Below are 21,732 nucleotides of genomic sequence, written 5' to 3' on the forward strand. Positions count from 1 at the left end.
TTTATAGGAAGGACTGATATATTCTAAAATCTCTGCTCCGCACCCTATTTGCCTAAAATTCTACTTTTGGAGTTCAAGACCTTTACCAGACAGAAAGAAGTAGAATCTCTTTGCATTTAGGCAATGATATGAAATGTTAGCATGGGGTTTGTATTCATTTTTTTCTTGCAAAGGCAAGGAAATATACGTGGCTCGATAACATTTGATTTAAAGTTAAGACAGAAATGTGAAGGAACACAAAGGAAAATTTAGGATAACGATAGATATAGATATTAATGATTTTTAATAGCATCTATAAAAACTGAATGTAATTAATTGGGAGAAGGGAGAGGATCTTTTGTTGATTTCTTTCTCCTTGTATTCAGGATTCTCCGCAGAACAAAAGGTTTTCTTCCTCTGTGCAAACTTTTCACAACCCTTAGCACTTTCAGAAAAGCCTTCCTCAGTTTGCTGTTCCCCATTATCAGGATGAATGAATGGCTTGATGGGAAAATGACAGCTATAGCACTACCAAACATCACCACTAATTCTCCCTGAGGAATCAGTAAGCTAGAGGTTAGTATAATAAAGACTGCATAGTACATAAGGAAGAGAAGCAGAAAGATGATCAGTGCCTTTATGGCCCTCATGTGGGCCTCTGTGCTGGGGTCTCTGGACCCTGTGGCATAAAGTTTCCTCTGCTTGGTGTGTCTAATCAGAGAGAAAAGTAATAAGAGAAACGAGGTTAGGCAAAGAACAAAGGGAATGATAACCCCCAGGTTCAGGAAAAGCAGTTTGAAAGCACTTGGGATTTTACTCACTTTCAGTTCCCAAGTTGTGTTTTCCTTATGATTGACTTTGAAGGGATCCCAGAAGTCCTCATTCATTGAAACACTAATGATTATACAGCTAAGGAAGGACATCAGAAAAATCCCCAGGATGATTCTGTTAATCTTTAGTTTCAGCCAGAGGAAAAGTGGGTGGGATATATTGACTATCTTCAGTAAATAGAAGATGCTGAGGCAAGAAGTAAACCAGACACTTGAATGATTGCTAAGTGTCCAGAAAACATCCACAATGCTCATTAACTTGCTATTGGCATATGTATCTGGAGAGATACATATAAGAAGGCCATCTAAAGATATCACACACAACAAACAGATTCTGGAGAAGGCTAAGCTCACCAAGATGACGTCTATCATGGAAATATCTCTCCTTTTGATCCAGCCAGTACAGTTAACCAGTACAATAAATCCATTTCCCCAAACTCCTATAGTCAGTTCACCAGCGATCAAGATGGTATATATTACCTCCATTGTACTTAGCATGTCAACAGAGAGATCTGATTTGGGATATCACTGAGGATGAATTGGCTTTCAGCTGACCGGTGAAGAAGGGTGTATATGTCTGTCACTTAGGTCATGCTGCAGTTGTCTCTTCTGTCCTCTTTGTCAGCTTTGATCCAGGTCAGTGAGATTGCTAGTTCTGCTCCAGTGAGAACTGCCTAAAGACTTCATTGATTGGCCAGTAATGTCTTTCATGTGCAGTGATGCTTGAAAGTCTCCAAGATGCAAATAGGAATGGATCTCATTTCTTGGATTTGCAAAATCTTCCTTATTTTATGCTCTGTGTATTTTGGAGTTGTTGAATTTAAGCTTTTGACCAGGAACTTCAAGAAAAAAAAATAATTACTTGGAAAATATGGATACTATTTAATTTGGAGATGTGGCAGCATTACTATCTCTGATGACTTACAAAGTACCCCCAAATTATGGTTCATTTGATGCAAAAGGATGCTTTGGAGCTGAAAAATAATTGTGAATTTAGAGTGTAGACAGTTAACATGACTAATTTCAGCCTTGTAGCCATGTATTCACCTCATTAATTAGGATAACTCAGGTAAGGAAGCAGTGGTTTTCAATTTTCTTATAGAGACAGTTACTTGACTTTCCAGTTCTTTCACCCTATGATAAAGAAGTCTGAGCATTGAAGATATTCCAGTTGTGTCTGTTATTACTCAGAATTTGACCTCAGAATATGTATTTGTATGTAGCTTACATTAGAATCTGAGTACAATCTTCCTTGTAATAATCCCTTATAATGCTTTTATGATAATGAATACCAATTTCAAAGACAAAACATATTGAATCACATTTTTACTATTTGTATACTTTTTTTATCTGTATACTTTTCACGATTTAAAGCACATAGCATCTAAATCCAGAAAACAATAAACCAAGCTATATTAATGTTCTCCTGTACAGACTTTAATAGTTCACCAACTTAACATGTATGCTGGTGATTTCTAGACTTTGCTCTGACTGGAGAAGCTACTCTATCAGAGGGAAAGGACTTGAGGTGATGATCTTAGCAAACATCCAACATCATTTGCACATGCGTTTTAAGAATATTCGTGACAAAAGACACTGAGTATCGGGACTGCAGAGGAAGAATCTCACCCATTAGGTGAGTTAGGAGTCAAGTATCATTTCATATATTTAAAAGCCATTTGAATTTTTTTTTTGTTAGACTGTTTATATTTTTGCTCATTTTTCTACCTTTTTATAAATTCCTGTGGTGTTTCTATGTTAGAGAAATTAGCATATTTGTATCGACAGTATTTCCCCACTTTGTCATTTGTCTTTAGTTTTTTCTTGTATTTTATAAAATGCAAGCAGAAGTTTTCAAATTTCATATAGTTATATTTATCAGTTGTTTATAAGTTCTGGATTTTGAGTTATTGTTAGAAAATTTCTCCATTGAAATTTTCTGATATTTTCTCTGTTACTTTCATGGTTTGCTTTTTTTACAATAAAAAAATTGTAAAAGTAATTTGGCAATATATACATGGCTATATTGTCAAACTGTGGATCCAACTTGATTAATGGAATCAAGATGGGTATCCACTTGTTTCAATAATATTGATTTGGTAATCCATCTTGTACCCCTGCTTGAGAGGCCACCTTTACTGAAATAATCTCCCTTATGTATTTGCAGACCAAGTGGCTACTGCTTTTGACTTTTAATGCATTAGAAATGACTAAAAGGATGGTGAGTGGCGTAGTTATTTCTAACTGCATAAGGAGAACTGATGACAACTGGAGATTTTACATTTTCAACTCATGACAGTCTGAAAACCAGAGATCTATGGTGGCCCTGAAAGATTCATTTCTTTACAGTGGTAAGTCAGCTCTAAAAGTTAACTGTGTACATAAGAGAATTCCTATATAAGATGTAGTCACAGACTCATCATGTTTCATCAAATGAAATTTAGAGCAATGATGGGAAAAGAGTAGGACCTTAAAACTGGGAATGAGGAGATCAAGGTACACCTGGATCAATAAACGTGAGAATCTCAAATTTCCTTTCTGGTGGAAGCAGTCCACCCTCCCATGTCAGAGGGAATCAGCCTTGCTTTGTTTGAAAACCATGTAGTAGCCTCACCTGGGAAAGTTAGCATGCAAAGTGATGTTTATTTTCCTTAAGATCCACCTCAATCACTATTTTTGTCTCTAGACCCATAATCAAAGTCATACGCAGCATGTTCCAGGCAATGGGGGCAGGAAAAGGTGGAAGGTGTTTACAAAGTCTGACAAAAGGGGAAAACATCTCTTACTCCAAAAGAACTGCAAGATTTCACTCGTTTATACTGGCAGACCCTCCAAGAATACATGTGAGAATGGACCGTATAGAGTTTAGACCAAAGAGGATAGATTATAACACTGCACCTGGGTCAGTGTATTGATATAACTGCCCCTTGGTAGAATCTGGGTTCAACGTATTAGCCTGGGTTATTTCTCTCATCTCTTATTATCAGAAGTGATCAAATACAAACTTATGTAGGCAGATGTTTCTTTAAATGTATTTTCTTTTCTTTGTTGAAATACTGTTTACCATTCTTTAGAATATTGCATTTTCTGTTGATATTTTCCCCTTAGTTTTGCTCCTGATTATTTATGGACAAGTCAGGCAAATGACTATACTTTCTACATGTATCAGGAACAGAATGCTGGGGCACCTGGGTGGCTCAGACTATTAAGCATCTGCCTTCAGGTCAGGTCATGATCTCCAGGTCCTGGGATACAGCCACATGTCGGGCTCCCTGCTCAGTGGGGAGTCTTCTTCTCCCTCTCCCTCTGTGTCTCCCCCTCTATGTCCTCTCCGTCTCTCAAATGAATAAATCAATCTTAAAAAAGAAAAATAATAGAATGCTGCCATACTGGTCCTATTTTTAGACAACTCATAAATTGAATCACTTGCTGATTTCATCTCCCTCTCCACTCCAAATCCTTCACCATGTCCACAGCAATTCATGGTAAATTATCACAAAAACCTGATGTTCTCATCCATTTTTCTGACAGTTCACTTTACCTTCTTTGTTTGAACTCAGGGAGTCTTAAACTTTTTTGTACCATGGACTACTTTGACAGACTGGTGAAGACTATTATGTCCTCAGAAGAATGTTTTTTTAAGTGAATGAAATGAAAATACACGGAATTTAAAGAAATCCAGATAGATTAAAGTGTATATATTTTCCTGTCAACTCAGAAACCATTTATCTTCACATTTAAAGCCTACAGTGATTAGTAGCATATGTTCCTAAGCTGACCTTTCTGGATCAGTTTTCCCATATATGTTGTCATTCCAACATATGACTTCAAGTAATTTATTTTATTTATCTTATTTTTTCAAATAATTTACTTTTAAAAAGCTTTCTTGAATGTTCTTTTTAAGTATTAGCTCATTTCTTTATTTTGTTTTTTCTCTTCAGAGATCCAACTGTTTGTTTATTATGACCTGCTTTATAAAAATTTTTATTTAAGTTCAATTTAATTAATATATACTATATTATTAGTTTCAGAGATAGAATCCAGTGATTCATCAGTTTCAGACAACACTCAGTGCTCATCGCATCAAGTCCCCTCCTTAATGCCCATCACCCAGATACTCCATCCCCCACCTGTATCCTCTCCAGTAACCCTCAGTTTGTTCCCTATAGTTAGGAGTCTTTTATGGTTTTTTTCCCCTCTCTTTTTTTTCATCCTATTTTATTTTTCTCTTCCTTCCACTATGTTCACCTGTTTTGTTTCTTAAATTACACATATGAGTGAAATCATACATTTGTCTTTCTTTGTCTGACTTATTTTGCTAAGCATAATACCCTCTAGTGAACGTCTTTCAGAAATATTTTAGGAAATATAAGATACTATAAAAACAAGGGCGCTTGGGTGGCTCAGTGGGTTAAGCCTCTGCCTTCAGCTCGGGTGGTGATCTCAGAGTCCTGGGATCAAGCCCCATATCAGACTCTCTGCTCAGCAGGGAGCCTACTTCCCCCTCTCTCTCTGCCTCCCGTCTGCCAACTTGTGATCTCTCTCTGTGTCAAATAAATAAATAAAATCTTTTTAAAAAAAAGATATTACAAAAACATTGTAAATTTATATACTGTGGCTAAAAAGAGAGTAGATTTAACCAAAGATTAGAATTTGGGAAAAACTAAAATTAAATACAATAGATTTTTATTCATTGAGAAACTCTTCTTTCTTTCTTTCTTTCTTTCTTTAACAGACAGAGATCACAAGTAGACAGAAATGCAGTCAGAGAGAGAAGGGGGAGGGAAGCAGGCTCCCCGCTGAGCAGAGAGCCCAATGCTGGGCTCCATCCCAGGACTCTGGGATCATGACCTGGAGCTGAAGGCAGAGGCTTTGACCCACTGAGTCACCCAGGCACCCCAAGAAACTCTTCTATAGAGAAGTTATATGTATGTTCTAAGAACAGAATATAAACAGAACAGAATGGAAAAAAAATCAAAAGAGTCTCATTTATTTCACCTTTATTCAAAATAATTTGGTCAGAAAATCCTCTGATTTGAAATCTTGCTGTTTCATATTGAAAGGCATTGACCAAAGTTTTTTAAGAATTTATGAACTGAAAGAATATTTAAAGTAAAAAATTTTGTGAATTACGTCCTTTGCATACTTGTTAAAGTAGTTATTAGTGTCAAGAAGTAGTTTCTGTAACTAATTTTCTGAGCAAAATAACTCACTAGTACCAATTAGTTAATATCAAAATTTTGATGACATTTGTGTTCAACTCTTTTCATGTGTAAAACATGGCTAAAAATAATATCTACCTCATAGAAGTTATGATTAATGAAGTCTTATATTAGATATTATTATTGAATTTCTTGTCAATTCAAAAAAATCATGACACCTTTATCAAATTGTTTTGCCATAGAGCCTTTCTTGATGTATCATAATTATAATTCCCTATGTTTGTACAAATTCCAAGGCTCATGATAGTTATATGAAATCTAATATGGCAATATAATAGTGATGGTTCAACAATTTATTTATTATTTACTGAAGATGTATAAACTAACAATGGAGTTAGTAAGGTTTTCTTATTCAGTTTTTTGTTCTTTTATTCATTCAGTATTAATGCTAATTACATATTCTGATACTGATACAACAGGTTTCTCTTTTGTTTCCTTCACAATGGCATAAATAAAATGAAACTAACAGTACATCCATGTAAACACAAAGGAATGTTTATTTCTATTTGATGACTCAATTAAATGTGCAAGTTAAATGAAAATATTCTCAGGTATATAGGTTTCAGAATGTTTACAACACACAGACCTTTTTTCAAAGAAGTTTTTTGGAGGATGCATTAGCAAAAACTGAAGCAGAGTGAGAAGAAAGCCATACAACATATGTGGAGTTAAATTTAGTAAGGAATTTTATAAAGTTTATGATGGAAATCTATGTAAAGCTGTGGTGAACATCAGTTTACTAGGAAAATAAATCTTAAAACTCTAGTTGGAGGGTATACACACAAAACATGCTGTTTCATATACCACTACAATAAACAATCTTAAAAGTAAATATAAAAAATAGTTCCATTTACAATAGCATACAAAAGAATAAAATGCCTAGAAATAAATTTAACCAAGGAAGCAAGAGTATTATACACTAAAAACTATGAAGTATTGCTGAAAGAAATTAAAGAAGACACAAATAAATAGAAAGATAAGACAGAGATTCATGGATAAGAAGACAATATTGTTAGGATGCCAACACTACCCAAAGTGATGTATAGATTCAGTGAAATACCTACCAGAAATTCCCAGATGTTTTTTTTTTCTCAGAAACAGAAAAACTGATCCTCAAGTTCATATGGAATTACAAGGGATACTGAATATCTAAATAATTTTTTAAAAAAAGAACAAAGTCGGAAGACTCAACACTTACTGTTTTCTAAGACTTACTACAAAGCTACGGTAGTCGACTGTATGGTACTGGCATAAAGATAGACACATGTACCAACACAATAGAGTTGAAAGTCATGAAATAAACCCATACACATATGGTAAATTGATTTTTAACAAAGATGTTAAAACAACTTATTAGGAGAAGAATCTTTTCAAGACTGCACAGCATTGTGAATATAGTTAACGTGACAGAATTGTACACTTAAAACAGTTAAGAGTGTATATTTTTTGTTGTATATATTTTACCATAATAAAAAGACATTTTAAATGAAAACATAAGTTTTGAAATTGGAAACCTCAGACCATAAAAATATGCACATAGGAAAGACTAGAAGTAGATAAGCTAAACTTCAATTTTACTTGGGGTGAAGATTTTTATTTGATTTTATTTTTTTATTTTTATTTTTTTAAAGATTTTATTTATTTATTTGACAGAGAGAAATCACAAGTAGATGGAGAGGCAGGCAGAGAGAGAGAGAGAGGGAAGCAGGCTCCCTGCTGAGCAGAGAGCCCGATGCGGGACTCGATCCCAGGACCCTGAGATCATGACCTGAGCCGAAGGCAGCGGCTTAACCCACTGAGCCACCCAGGCACCCCTATTTGATTTTATTTTTTGAGGGAGAGAATTCATGAGTGAGTGGGGAGGAGGAGAGGGAGAGGGAGAGAGAGAATCTTAAGTGGGGAGCTTGATGCTGAGCTCAATCTCACAACCCTGCGATCATGACCTGAGCTGAAACCAAGAGTCGGATGCTTAACCAACTGACCAGAGGACATGAAGGTAAAGATATTTTTAGACCAGCACATGAAACTGTAGTATCAATAGAGCATAGGAAAGGAGGGAAAGAAAACTAGAAGAAAGGATGAAAAACTGAAACAAAAGAAGAAATGGGAAGATAAAAAATTAATATAATTGCAGTTACAGTAAGTATAAAAGGGTTCACTTGATGACCATAATTTTGAGATTCTAATATTAAAGCATCAAAAATCAGTTATTTGTTTCCCACAAGAGACAATAAAAGAAAAGTATAGAAATGTTGAAAATATACAGATAGAAAACACGTAGTAATCAAATATGAAGCAAAGTAACAAAATTAGTGATTTTTAACATGGACAAAAGAAAAGTTAGAGCAAAAAACTACATGTGTGCCAAGCAGTATTTTTAATATAAGTAAAAATAATAATAAAAGTGATGACCATGGGGTGGGAGGTCGGGTGAGCCTGGTGGTGGGTATTATGGAGGGCACGTATTACATGGAGCACTGGGTATGGTGCATAAACAATGAATTCTGTTACACTGAAAAGAAATTAAAATAATAATAATAATAATAATAAAGTAATGACCATGAACACAAACACAATTATTAAAATATTGCTTCAAGTTAAATGCAGCTACAAATAAAAGAATTATCAATCATTTGGTAATTGTGAATGAATGTATATTAACTATTGCAAATTAACAAATAAAAAACACAGATAATAGAGAAGCCATATCACTAATATGGTTTATCTCATGTATGTAAATTTCACTTGAACACCATCAAACTCCTTTTTTGAAAACATTGTCCATTCACCAAAACAGATCATATATTAAGCCAAATAAATCTTATTCTAGGCCAAGTATCATATAAGTATGTTGCCTGACCTCACTTCCGTGAAATATCAATGCAAAACTTCCTTTATAAACCTCTTCTAACTAGAAAATTATTCTGTTAACTCTTAAATAGAAATTACAAGGAATATTTTAAAACTCTTCGAGCTGATTGAAAAATATAAGAACTATGTGTTGACACTGCAGAATGTATCTAAAAAATATTGAGGCAGAAAATACAGCTTTGGATGTATTTACAAAAAAGAATGAGGAGGAGAGGGGGAGGAGGAGAGAAGGAGGAGGAGGGGGAGGAAGGAGGAGAAGGAGGAATAAAGAAAGAAAAGAAAATCCAAAAAAACACACAGAAAAACAAAAAAATGCAAAAAAAATTAAAATTAAAAATTTTTTTAAATTAAAAAAAAAAAAACAACTTTTGCTTTCAAGAGTATGCCAAACAAGATGTCTAGAGAAATACTTCCAGTTCAAATACACAAAAATAAGGAAAAACAAGTCTTCAGAATTACATTAAGTGTATGGCTTAGTTGCCAGGAAAAAATTTTTTAAATATCTTCAGATGCAAAAAATAGTGAGATACTGCAAATTTTGAGAAGAAAAGAAATGCTGCAAGTAAAGTTTTGGGGGGCATTTTCAACTTCATACATTTTGAAGGACCATGCACAGGCCAGATAATGGGTGTAGCTTGGGCCTCTCCAAGGTTAGAAGTGAGATTGAATGCTATCAATTAACCAGGACCCTTGAAATGCAATTCCTTAAAAATGATTGAAAAAATACTGTGTGTCCAGCAAAAGGTTAAAATTAGGGATATTTACCTGTCAAGCACACTGAATGAAGTGAGAATGTAAAATATTTGTTATTCTGAGATTTTCCAAAAGAAGACTTGTACATATGTATATTTGCAACCAGAATTTGTACTATATATGGAAAATGGATGAGCTAAAGGAGATTATGCTGAGTGAAATAAGTCAAGCAGAGAGAGTCAATTATCATATGGTTTCAATTACTTGTGGAGCATAAGGAATAACATGGAGGACATGGGAGATGGAGAGGAGAAGGGAGTTGGGGGAAATCGGAGGGGGAGACGAACCATAAGAGACTGTGAACTCAAGAAACAAATTGAAGGTTTTGGAGGGGAGGGGGTCAGGGGGGTTGGATGAGCCTGGTGGTATTAAGGAGGGCATATATTGCATGGAGCACTGGGTGAGGTGCATAAACAATGAATTTTGGAACACTGAAAAAAAATAAAATAAAGTGGAGAAAATATTAATTTACAATTTCTGCAGGGTATTTTCTCAATTCTGCAAGGAATTTATCAAATTTTTCCATATTGGAGTTTTTCTTAAAAAATAATTTCACATACTGCACTCTCTATATGCTAGTCATATTGGACCTTCAGTTCCTGCAATGCCCTCTACTCCTTCTTGCTTCAACACGTATGCACTTGCATGTTCCCCACCCCAAACCTCTCCCGCTCTGCCCACCTTACTCTTAGGCATTATTCAGATCTCAAAAACAGAAACAAAAGCATTTCAACTTCAATGGCACCTTCTCTTTTCTCAGGACCAAGTCAGATCATTTATTTAGTATCCTTCAGTTTTTCTTTCACAACTCCACAAATAAAATTGTCTAAGTTATTATTTGCTATTTATTTGCTTTTCTACTAGAATATCTTGTTCCTTATGCTGGCCTCTTGTTCAGTACTATAGCTTCATCCCTTAACAGAGTTAGTGTTCAAAAACTATTTGAATGAATTAAGCACTTATATTTAGAAATCTTCTAGACCTCAGGTCATAGTATAAGATCAATGCACTTCTGCAAGTGACCAAAATAAGTTACTTGGTTCACATTCTGGATTAGGCATAAATATTCCCTTCTAAAATCAGCATTTGAGATACATCTGTGAGTGCAAGTTTGTGTGTATGAACTTAAATACATGTAAGAGCTTAAAGCAGAACATCTCCTAATTCATACTGATTCATCCCAGGTTCAATCTTGTGTCCCTCAGCATAACTCAGGGACCGTGTTGAGTCTTTTGTATCTGTACCTCTAGCAGAAGTTTTGCTCAGCTCCAGTTGGTTCGTGATTCTGCTTCATCTCTAGTCAGTGGGTTTGAAATATAAAGACTCCTTCATCAGGGCTCTAATGCCCTGACCCCCATGTAGGCTGTGCTTCCTAGCTCCTTCTTACCGAGCACCTACTACTATCTCTATCCCATCAAACACATCCAGTTCCACACAAATTAAGATTTAAACAGTGAGAGTAAAAGTGATCTTTTAAATAATTAAAATTGCACACTCAAAACACACACTTCTGTCTCTGACTCTTATATCCATGTTCTAAATATCAAGGCTGATTATGATTCCCTTTGTCTTGCTTTCTGTTTCTACGGGTCTTCTTGGTAAAAGGCTCTCAGTGGTTCAGGGAAGTCGGGCAAAGCACAGTGCAAACTCTTGTTTTAGGTGCTTATTCTCACCATCATAAACTTATCAGTGAAAATAGTCTCCAAGCTGGTTTTCCTCCAGGAGGCGTGTGGGAAGAAGACATCACAGGGTCGGAAAGGTGACAAAGCCACCGAATCATCACTCGAAGAGTAAAATTTCCTAGAATGTAGTCAAGATAATTATGGACGATTTTAGCGAGGTTCAATAACACAGTTACAGTCAATGCAAGTGCGTGTGGTGCAAGTAATACAGGTCTACAGGGGCTTCTTCTCTAGATTATTCTCCTAGAACATCCATTTGCCCCCACGCGGGTCTGTCAGCTGTGAGCCGTGTCCTGGCCTCACAGCACTTGCATCTCTGCAGGGCCTTCAAAGAGGCTCGCTTCAGCTTGCTGTTTCCTAGAATTAGGATAAGGGAGTGACCCCAGGGATAGATGGCTGCGGTCGTCATGCCAAAAATAAACAGTAGTCTGTTTTCTGGCATATTGAAACATACTATCTCTATGACAATGCCTATAAAATACAAGATGAAGAGAAAGATAAAAGATATTAAAACTTTCATTGCTTTCACGTGTGCTTCTGTACTGGGGTCTCGGGGTCCAGTGACCTTCATTTGCATGCGCCTGCTGTGTCTCCAGAGGGAAACGATTAACAAGAAACATGTAACCAGGCAGAGTGTAAAGAGAAGAATGACTCCTAGGTTGACCAAAATCTGCTTAGTAAAGAACATACTTTTTGGCATGTTGAAGTCCCAGGTTGTATTTCCACTCCTCATTCTGTTATCATTAATAATCCTTACAATTTGTGGAAAAGTAAATAACCATGAAATAAACAAGGATCCCATCAGAAGGTGAAGAACCCTATTGATCCTACCCTTCAGCCAGAGAAAAATATGGTGGGAAAAATTTGCTATCTTCAGGAAATAGAAGATACTGAGGCTGGTGGCAAACCAGATACTTGATTGATTGATAATTATCCATGAGTAACTAATAAAATCAATTAGTTTGCCAGAGTAATACATATCTGGAGAGAATAGCTTTATAAGTCCATCTGTAATTATTAACAATATCAGAAAAACTCTGGAAGTAGCTAAGCCAGTGAGAATAAAGCCAATCATCGAAAACTTTTTGTTCTTCACATAGTCTACACAGTTGACAAGTCCAATAAATCCATTCCCTAGAACTCCCAGTACCGCTTCACTAACTGCTATAAAAATGAGAAGGCCTTCCAGTATGCTTATCATATCTGCCAATTCCTAGTATTGCTTCTGTTACATTACATTTATGTTACCTGCTTCAGAATGAGACGAATGTTAGCTGCTTGATGGAAGAATTTTTTTCTTCTATTTCATTTCATAAATACTTAAAAATACCCCTAAAATGCCTTGTGATGGAATCGGAAATGTCTTCATGGAGACCACCTCAGTTTCATTTATAACTTAGCGAGTCTGAGGAACATGTGTTCAGACTGAATGCCTATGTACGATTTGTGAAGATGCAAATGAAAGTTTCTGTTTCATGGATTTCACTTATCCTCCTGTGAGACTATTTTGCATCTGTTAACCTGACTTGTGGAGTAGGAGTGTCAAATGTATACCCACAAGAAACAGAACAGAAACAAAAATTTGACTTCGTCCTTTTAAATATCAACTACAACTTCATCATTTGGGTTGTATTTATGACCGATTAAACATATATAAATGAAAAACAGTTTATAGAGGTGGCAAATGAATCTAGCCAATGTAGACACTTACTTTGAATAAGTAGAGGCATAAACACATTTTTGTTATTTTCCTGATAATTTAGGCAAAACACATTTTAAGTTTCAATATAAAGAGGACAATAGATTATGAGTCAATTATATAGAAACACTGAGCAATTGCCACTTTGCAATAGAAATGGACTGATCCAGCGAGCATAAAATCAGTAAGGACATAGCTGGATTCAATAGGATATAATTGACATCTATAGATTACTTCCTCCAACAACAGCAGATTATACCTTCTTCTCACGCTCACCTGGAACATTCTTAAAAATAGACCGCCTTCTGCGTCACACGGTACACCTTAACAAGTTTAAAGAGTAGAAATTATACAGCATCTGCTTTCAGACCAGAATGGAATTAACAATCAATAACAGAAAGGAACTGGAAAATCCCCAAATACAGGGAGAACAAACAACACATTTCTAAAGATTATGTGGGTCAAAGAAATAATCCCAAGAGAAATTTAAAATATTTTGAACTAAAGAAAATGAAAACACAACTTATCAAATCTGGGAGATGCAGGGGAAGCAGAGCTTAGAGGGAAATACATAGCATTGAATGCATGTATTAGACAAGAAGAAAGATCTATAATCATCATCTAAGCCTCGACCTTAGGAAACTAGAAAAAGAAGAGCAAATTCAACCCAGTAAGCAGAAGAAAAGAAATAAGAATTTGAGCAGAAAACAATGAAACTGAAAGCAGGAAATCAATGGACAAAATCAATTTAAAAAATGCCACTTCCTTGAAAGGTAAATTAAAATAGATAAACTTCTTAGGTTAACAAAGAAAAAAAAGAGAGGAGATGAATTACTAATACCAGAAATAAAAGGGGACATCACCAGTAATGGCATAAAGATTATTTGTAAAAATCAAAATCTGGAGAGTAGATAATTTGTTTTTGGTTAGCATTACTAAAAGTTATGATTTGACTTTTATATGAATTAGAGTACCTGCAGTTAAGACACATCGACTCCAACTCATTATACACACATTCTGCCACAGATAAAGATTTTTTTTAATTGACTTTGAGCTACCAGGAAAATTTCCAAGGCAGTTCATCTTCATTTGACACATTTGATATGAAAACCATTATTCTATTGACAAACATTTATAACTGCTCTGACATTATCAGATGCTATTTGGGGATGCTCTTAGAACTAGGGTGAATTCATTCTGAGAGCAGTTTCAATGTGTGGAGAAAGTTTGGTTCCCATACCATCAACAAGAAACTCTCCAGACATCGAGAGTTCTACAATTCAATTCAATTCTCACACTATTTACTAGGAGATGTCAGATTCCAGAAGGTCAGGGCTTGGTCCTATACAACTACCTCCCTCTTCCTCCACTTCAGATACCAATCACCAGCCCACGCTGTTACGTGGGGCTCTGAACTAACTCTAAATCAGAGAGATTCCCATAACCTCCTCCTTGGATTTTGATTAATTTACTAGAGCAGCTCACAGAACGTGGAGAAACATTTTACTTACTCTATTACTGATTTATTTAAAAAGATATGACTCAGAAACAGCTAGATGGAAGAGATGCATAGGGCAAGGTTTATGGAAAGGGTGCAGGGCTCCTGGGACCTTTCCAAGAGGGCCACTGAACCCCCAGGCGTTTACCAAATGCTGAATCCTATCCTTTGGAATTGGAAAATCATGATTAACACATGGGAGAGCTTCTTACATTATTTGGAAAGATAACGTTTATTAATAAACACTTTTTTAATAGGTAATTAAGAATATTAATAGATTCAAGTGACCTTGATGATGAGACACTTCTTGGAAGGTAAATCAAAATTCCATTCAAACATTATTTTCAATTATATTATTAATGTAATATAATATATTATATATTATATACTTAATATATATAATATATATTAAATAATATACAAATATATACTTATATATTATTTAATATACAGTATATATCATATATTATAATTACATATTATATATATGTAATATATGTAATAATATATTAAATATATATTTAATATATTTAAAATATATTATATTTTAATATATATTTAATATATATTAAATAATATATATTATATATTATAATTGCATATTATATAATATACAATAAATTATATATAAAATATTATATATAATGTATATATAATATAATATAAGTGCTCTGAAATTTTATTAATATTAATAATAACAAGAATTCTACGGACTACGTCAGAAATACCTTCTTTGATCAGATGCCCAAATTCTTTGATAAAATGTGAAATGTATCATACTACTATGCCCATATATTTTTTTCTACTAAGTGTGTGGGAGAAGAGGAGCATGTAATTATTTCATTTAGTTTTCTTATTGAAATGTTGGAAAATAAAAATACATTTGATTGAGTCTGTATAAGGAAACACTAGATAGACAAAACAATTAAAATAATTATTTCTGGAGTTGGGGTTCAGGGGTTTCAGTTTGGATTTATTTGAATTTACACCGAAGATGGACTTTCAAAAATACAAAAATACTGTAATATTATAATTTAAAATAAACATATATTTTTGTCTCCCACCCATGGTGCCTGGTTCACAGTTCCCAAAACCCTTGGAATTTCCTAAGTGATAATTATGAACAGTGGAAGCATCTTACATTATAACACATAGTTTTTTCCTCAGTTTGCTTCAGAGCCATAAAGGTGAAATGAATGTCCTGTTTTAATAAGCCCCTTTCAGCTGCAACTGAGTTTATGTTAAGGAACTGACTTTTGGAAAGCTGGTGAGGATAGAAGTTGGTTGCAGGGAAATCAACCAGAATTAGAGGATGGAAACTTTCAGTCCCATCCCCTGATTTCTGGGGCAGGGGATTAGAGATGGAGGTGAAGTCAATCACCAACAACCAATCATTTAATCAATCTTGCCTATATAGTGAAGCCTCCATAAAACACCAAAAAGGATGGGGCTTGGAGAGCTCCAGGCTGTTGAATCACAATGCTTCCAAGTGCCACTGTGCAGGGTCCCACGTTACACAAGGACAGAAGCTCCTTGCTCAGGACCTCATTCTGCCTATCTCCCCCATATGACTTTTGATTTGTAATCCTCTAATGTCTTTTGTAATAAACCGGTAATCTGCTGAGGAAACTGGTTTCCTGAGTTCTGATGAGCCATTCTAGCAAGATTAACAGACCCGGAGAAGGGGGTGTGGAAACCCCTGATTTATAACCAGTTGGGTCAAAGCACAAGTGACAACATGAGCCTGGGATTAGCATCTGACTGGCAGTCTGTCTGGTGGTACTGAGCCCTTAGCCTATGGGACCTGATGCTATCTCTGGGTAGAGAGTGACAGAACTGAGTGAAGAGCTGGGTGGTACAGGTGGTATAGGAAATCTCTCTCCCTATTCCCCCCACCCCCCAACACACTGGAATTGGGTGTCAGAATCAGTAAACACATACACACAAGATTTCTCATAGCAGCATTGTGTGTCATTGCAAAATATTGGAAACAAAATAAACATAAGAACGTTGCTGAATCCATTCTGGTACTATGAAGCCATGAAAAAGGATAAGAAATAATTTTACAAATGGATGAAGCAGTCTCTTACATATTATAGAATTAAAAAAAGAAAGTGCAAACTGTCATTCGTATAAGAAATGGGAAAAAGGTAATCTGTATGTATCTTTTTTTTTCTTTAAATTTTTATTTTAAGTAAACTCTTTTCTATACATGGGGCTTGAGCTCACAACCGGGAGATCAAGAGTCACATGACCTATAGACCGAGCCAGTCAGAGGCTCCATATTTGTTTACTTTTTCAAAAACACAAATAGGAGGGGCAGTCCCTACAACACAGCAGCGACCTGAGGAGGTGTCACCTGGTGGTAGGACAGCCCCGTCACCTCTGCCAGCACCGAAGCCCCAACTGCGCCCCCCACTCCGCTCATCCCAGACGGCGACCCGCCCTCCTCCCCCCACCCCCAACGCCCCCAACCCCCATCTCCCATCACTGCAGGACAACCATACACACATCTCAGATCCCTGCCCTCCATCCCGGTATCACTTCCATTCATCCAAGCAGACAGCCCACACACCCCTGTCCCCTGCTCCTGGCCCAGGCAGAGGTGATGCCCAGGAGAGCCCCCGAGGTTTGCCTGGGGCACGCCTGGGGCAGACGGCTTGAGCTCAGCTCCCTTCCTGTTGATCTTGGGGGCACACTGAAAACCTGTCCACCTCCTTAAAGCCTGGTTTCCTGCCCATTCTCTCCACTGCTGAAATCACCCCCAAGCCCAGTGATTGTGGACCACCCTGGAAAGATCAGGAATTCTCCAAAGTTGGTGCAACATTTAAATCAATTTATGAGTCACCATGGTCATTCCTGCCATTCATTGGTGAACCGCTGAACTGAGTGAGGATGAAGGAGCAAAAGTTATTCTTTGATTTTTCACGCAGTTTGGGGCTCTGTGCTTTTCCAAAGCATTTTAAGCAGCATAATTAAAATAAACAGTGAATTTTGGAACACTGAGAAAAAATTAAATTAAAAAAAAAAGAAACTGATACCTTCCTATAAAAAAAAAAAGAGTGAGAAAAACAAACAAAATACAAATAGGAAGAAGAAACCAGAAATAAGTGAAATTGACTACCTATAGGGAGTGATTTAAAATGAAATGGAAGTTATGGAAGAGGGATTACACTATTATCAGTATGCCTTTTGTTTAGTTTTGAGTCTTAATGATAATGTTTTAGATAATAAAGCAAGGGCTGAAGAAAAAACCTAAAGCAAAATGCAATTAAAATACAGCCTTTACATCTTCAAATTAATAGAAGGGGAAAAAGAAGAGAACCAACCAAAATAACTTTTTTTTTCCAAAATAACCTTTGAACAGATTTTTTTTACTGTATGTCTTCATATAGGCATTCATGAACAATAAAGAAGTATTGAGATGTAGTTAGTACTCTTTCTTTCTACAAGTGGCATGTGTTAGCAAATCTGAAACTACTTTCGATGTATTTTATGATTAAACAAATGAATGTGTAGACTGAAAAAAAATGAGAGCCATGTTTTTCATTGTGAAAGAGGATATACAACATGGAAAGAATAGTCTGTAATTTTTAATTGGGTTAGAGATATCAGTGTATTTTCATCATTATATATATATATATATATATATATATATATATACACATATATATATATATAGACACGTGGAGAGAATAATGGATGTGTATGTATGTATGCTACCAAATCCTGATTTTTAAGTACACTTCTACACTAAAAGAAATCAGGACTCCTTGGAGAAATAGTAAATACAGGGCAAAATTAGAAGAAATACAAAATGAGCCCAAAATATTTTGCTGTGCAAGAATGTAAGGAAACACTAAAAGCATTATGGAGACATGTCAAAAGAATACAAAAGTCAACTAGAAGTGGTTTTTACTTGACAAATCTAGACCCATGTAGGCATTAAAATAAATCATGATAGTAATAGGTAATAACCCATTGAATAAAATATGAGCCTGCATTATACAGTATGTCTGCTGAATAAAATATGAATCATCCATATATTTTAAATATAAATATATATTTATTCTTATAAGCAAATGAATAAATAAGTGATTTCAAGTAAGTGTACTTTGTCAGACAAAAGAAGTGTTCTACTTGTTTATTAAGTGTGTGTGACAGGGTATCTGGCTGGCTGGCTCAGTCAGGAGAGAACGTGACTCTTGGTCTCAGGATCATGAGTTCAAAGCCCCACACTGGGTATAGAGCTTACTTTATTATTTTTAAAGATTTTATTTATTTATTTGACAGAGAGGGAGATCACAAGTAGGCAGAGAGGCAGGCAGAGAGAGAGGGGAAAGCAGGCTCCCCGCTGAGCAAAGAGCCCAATGCAGGGGCTTGATCCCAGGATGCTGAGATCATGACATGAGCCAAAGGCAGAGTCTTAACCCACTGCGCCACCCAGGTGCCCCTAGAGCTTATTTTAAACAATAAAATATACCTTGATTTTTTTTTAGGAGTATAAATCAAAAGACCATTAAATATAATGTCTCCCTTATTCAGGTTAAGAGTATATTTAGAAGACTACTAGTTAACTTGATCCTGGTATATTTTAAGAAATAGAGTCTCTTTTCTTGTCTCTCTCTCTTTTTTCATTCTCAAAATCCATAATAAAGTCTCAGCTTTACACAGCCAGCCCTTTGCTTCCCTCTGTGTGGGAAGCACTTAGCTCTTGAGTGATGTGCAGGCGGCTCCTGGAGAATAAAATCTTCAACATAAAATGAAGATTTCTACTAACTGCTATCTTCTTGACTCTGAGATTTATAGCACCATCTGAAAGTAATCAGAAATCTTACCATTTTGGGGCTCCTGGGTGGCTTAGTCAGTTAAGCTCAGGTCATAATCCCAGAATCCTGGAATTGAGTCCCACATTGGGCTCCTTGTTCAGCAGGGAGCCCACTCTCACTCTGCCTGCTGCTCCCCCTGCTTGTGTTCTCTCTCTGTGTCAAATAAATAAAGAAAATCTTTTAAAAAAAGAAAGAAAGGAAGAAATCTTACCATTTTTCAATTATGTCCTTATCTTCGGAGGATGGCTTAAGAAAGTGGTGAAGTCTGTATTTTTGTGTACAATATAATGGTCTTCTCTGTATTAACAACATAGTTCCATTTTTATTGGAGGATTCCTCCTTAAGGATCAACTATCAGGTAGGATTGTGCATTGTGAATATATAGGTATGGTAAAAAAAAAAAATCGAACCACTTTTTCATACTTTTACCTTTCTAAGCATAACTTATAAAACAAGTATTTCCAAGAAATTGTTTTATTGGCCTCTTACTATATTTTCCCTCTTTCATATCTGTGTTTTATGCCAACAAAAGACTAAGATGTAAACAAAGAGCATTTCTCTTCATTTTCTTTTTTTTATTGTTTTATCTTTTATAAACATATATTTTTATCCCCAGGGGTACAGGTCTGTGAATCGCCAGGTTTACACACTTCACAGCACTCACCAAAGCACATACCCTCCCCAATGTCCATAACCCCACCCCCCTTCTCTCAACCCCCCTCCCCCCAGCAACCCTCAGTTTGTTTTGTGACATTAAGAGTCACTTATGGTTTGTCTCCCTCCCAATCCCATCTTGTTTCATTGACTCTTCTCCTACCCACTTAAGTCCCCATGTTGCATCACCACTTCCTCATATCAGGGAGATCATATGATAGTTGTCTTTCTCTGCTTGACTTATTTCGCTAAGCATGATACGCTCTAGTTCCATCCACGTGTCGCAAACGGCAAGATTTCATTTCTTTTGATGGCTGCATAGTATTCCATTGTGTATATATACCACATCTTCTTGATCCATTCATCTGTTGATGGACATCTAGGTTCTTTCCATAGTTTGGCTATTATAGACATTGCTGCTGTAAACATTTGGGTGCACGTGCCCCTTCGGATCACTACGTTTGTATCTTTAGGGTAAATACCCAGTAGTGCAATTGCTGGGTCATAAGGCAGTTCTATTTTCAACATTTTGAGGAACCTCCATGTTGTTTTCCAGAGTGGTTGCACCAGCTTGCATTCCCACTAACAGTGTAGGAGGGTTCCCCTTTCTCCGCATCCTTGCCAGCATCTGTCATTTCCTGACTTGTTAATTTTAGCCATTCTGACTGGTATGAGGTAATATCTCATTGTAGTTTTGATTTGTATTTCCCTGATGCCGAGTGATATGGAGCACTTTTTCATGTGTCTGTTGGTCATCTGGATGTCTTCTTTGCAGAAATGTCTGTTCATGTCCTCTGCCCATTTCCTGATTGGATTATTTGTTCTTTGGGTGTTGAGTTTGCTAAGTTCTTTATAGATTTTGGACACTAGTCCTTTTTTTTTTCTCTTTATTTTCTATTTAACTTTTTTTTATGAAAAATTTCAAGCATAAACAAAGGCAGAGAGGACAATTCAATAAGTCCTATGTACTAATCATCTGCTTTCATCAGTTACCAATATATGACCACTCTACCCTTACCTATCCTACTCCCTGTGCATTATTTTGATATGTATTCCAGATATGATAGCCCCACATCCCTCAGGATGTACAATACGCTAGTATAATAACATTTGCAGCATTAGTTACCAGATGATACGAAAGGATTTTAACAACCTCAATGAATTTTAAAACTATTTGATTTCTGCAGTTACATCAGTACAGAAATACTCTCAAATACCGTTTATGGCAAAAGATTACCAAAACAGGAATTAAATGGCTAAATCTGGATTATTCCAGAAACCAGGTGGTGATTTAGAGGAATTAAATAGCTTTAGGTAAAAGCACATTAATATGACATTAATATCCCTGAATGACCATTCATATCACAGATCCATACTCGCCTCCTAACATTTGTGAATGATTCAGTGTTAATGACAGCGATTTTCAATTGGTCTTGGAATTTTTTCTTCTATTTAGCTTTGTCTCTCTGCCATATCTTACTATACTCACCTGTTCAATTTTGATTACTTGTGTTTGATTTTTAATAACATCTTTCTTCTCTAGGTCTGCATGAGTGGAAGGTGACTTATACATACATACACAGAAGTTCGAACAGTTCAGAGAGGTGATAGTTCCTATTTATTTATTTATTTATTTATTATTTTTTCATCTGGTTATTGCTTAGAGGTCTGTCCAGATCTAGGAAGAATTTAAATGACACTCAGTGAGATAGCAC

General features: G+C 35.8%; 2 protein-coding genes across 2 annotated transcripts; both read right to left on the reverse strand.

The window, feature by feature from the left end:
- Positions 1 to 311: 311 nt before the first annotated feature.
- Positions 312 to 1,307, reverse strand: TAS2R9 (taste 2 receptor member 9; the record flags this gene model as incomplete). Its single annotated transcript, XM_082742430.1, has 1 exon — positions 312 to 1,307. The coding sequence occupies one exon, from the start codon at positions 1,305 to 1,307 to the stop codon at positions 312 to 314; it is 996 nt and encodes a 331-aa protein (XP_082598556.1).
- Positions 1,308 to 11,572: 10,265 nt separating this feature from the next.
- On the reverse strand, positions 11,573 to 12,538 carry TAS2R10 (taste 2 receptor member 10; the record flags this gene model as incomplete). The annotated part of the gene is made up of 1 exon (XM_082740539.1): positions 11,573 to 12,538. One exon carries the CDS (start codon positions 12,536 to 12,538, stop codon positions 11,573 to 11,575), a length of 966 nt encoding a protein of 321 aa, XP_082596665.1.
- Between the last annotated feature and the right edge of the window lie 9,194 nt (positions 12,539 to 21,732).

This window comes from Mustela nivalis, assembly GCF_964662115.1.
Source record: "Mustela nivalis genome assembly, chromosome: 7".
In the NCBI taxonomy this organism is placed as follows: Eukaryota; Metazoa; Chordata; class Mammalia; order Carnivora; family Mustelidae; genus Mustela; species Mustela nivalis.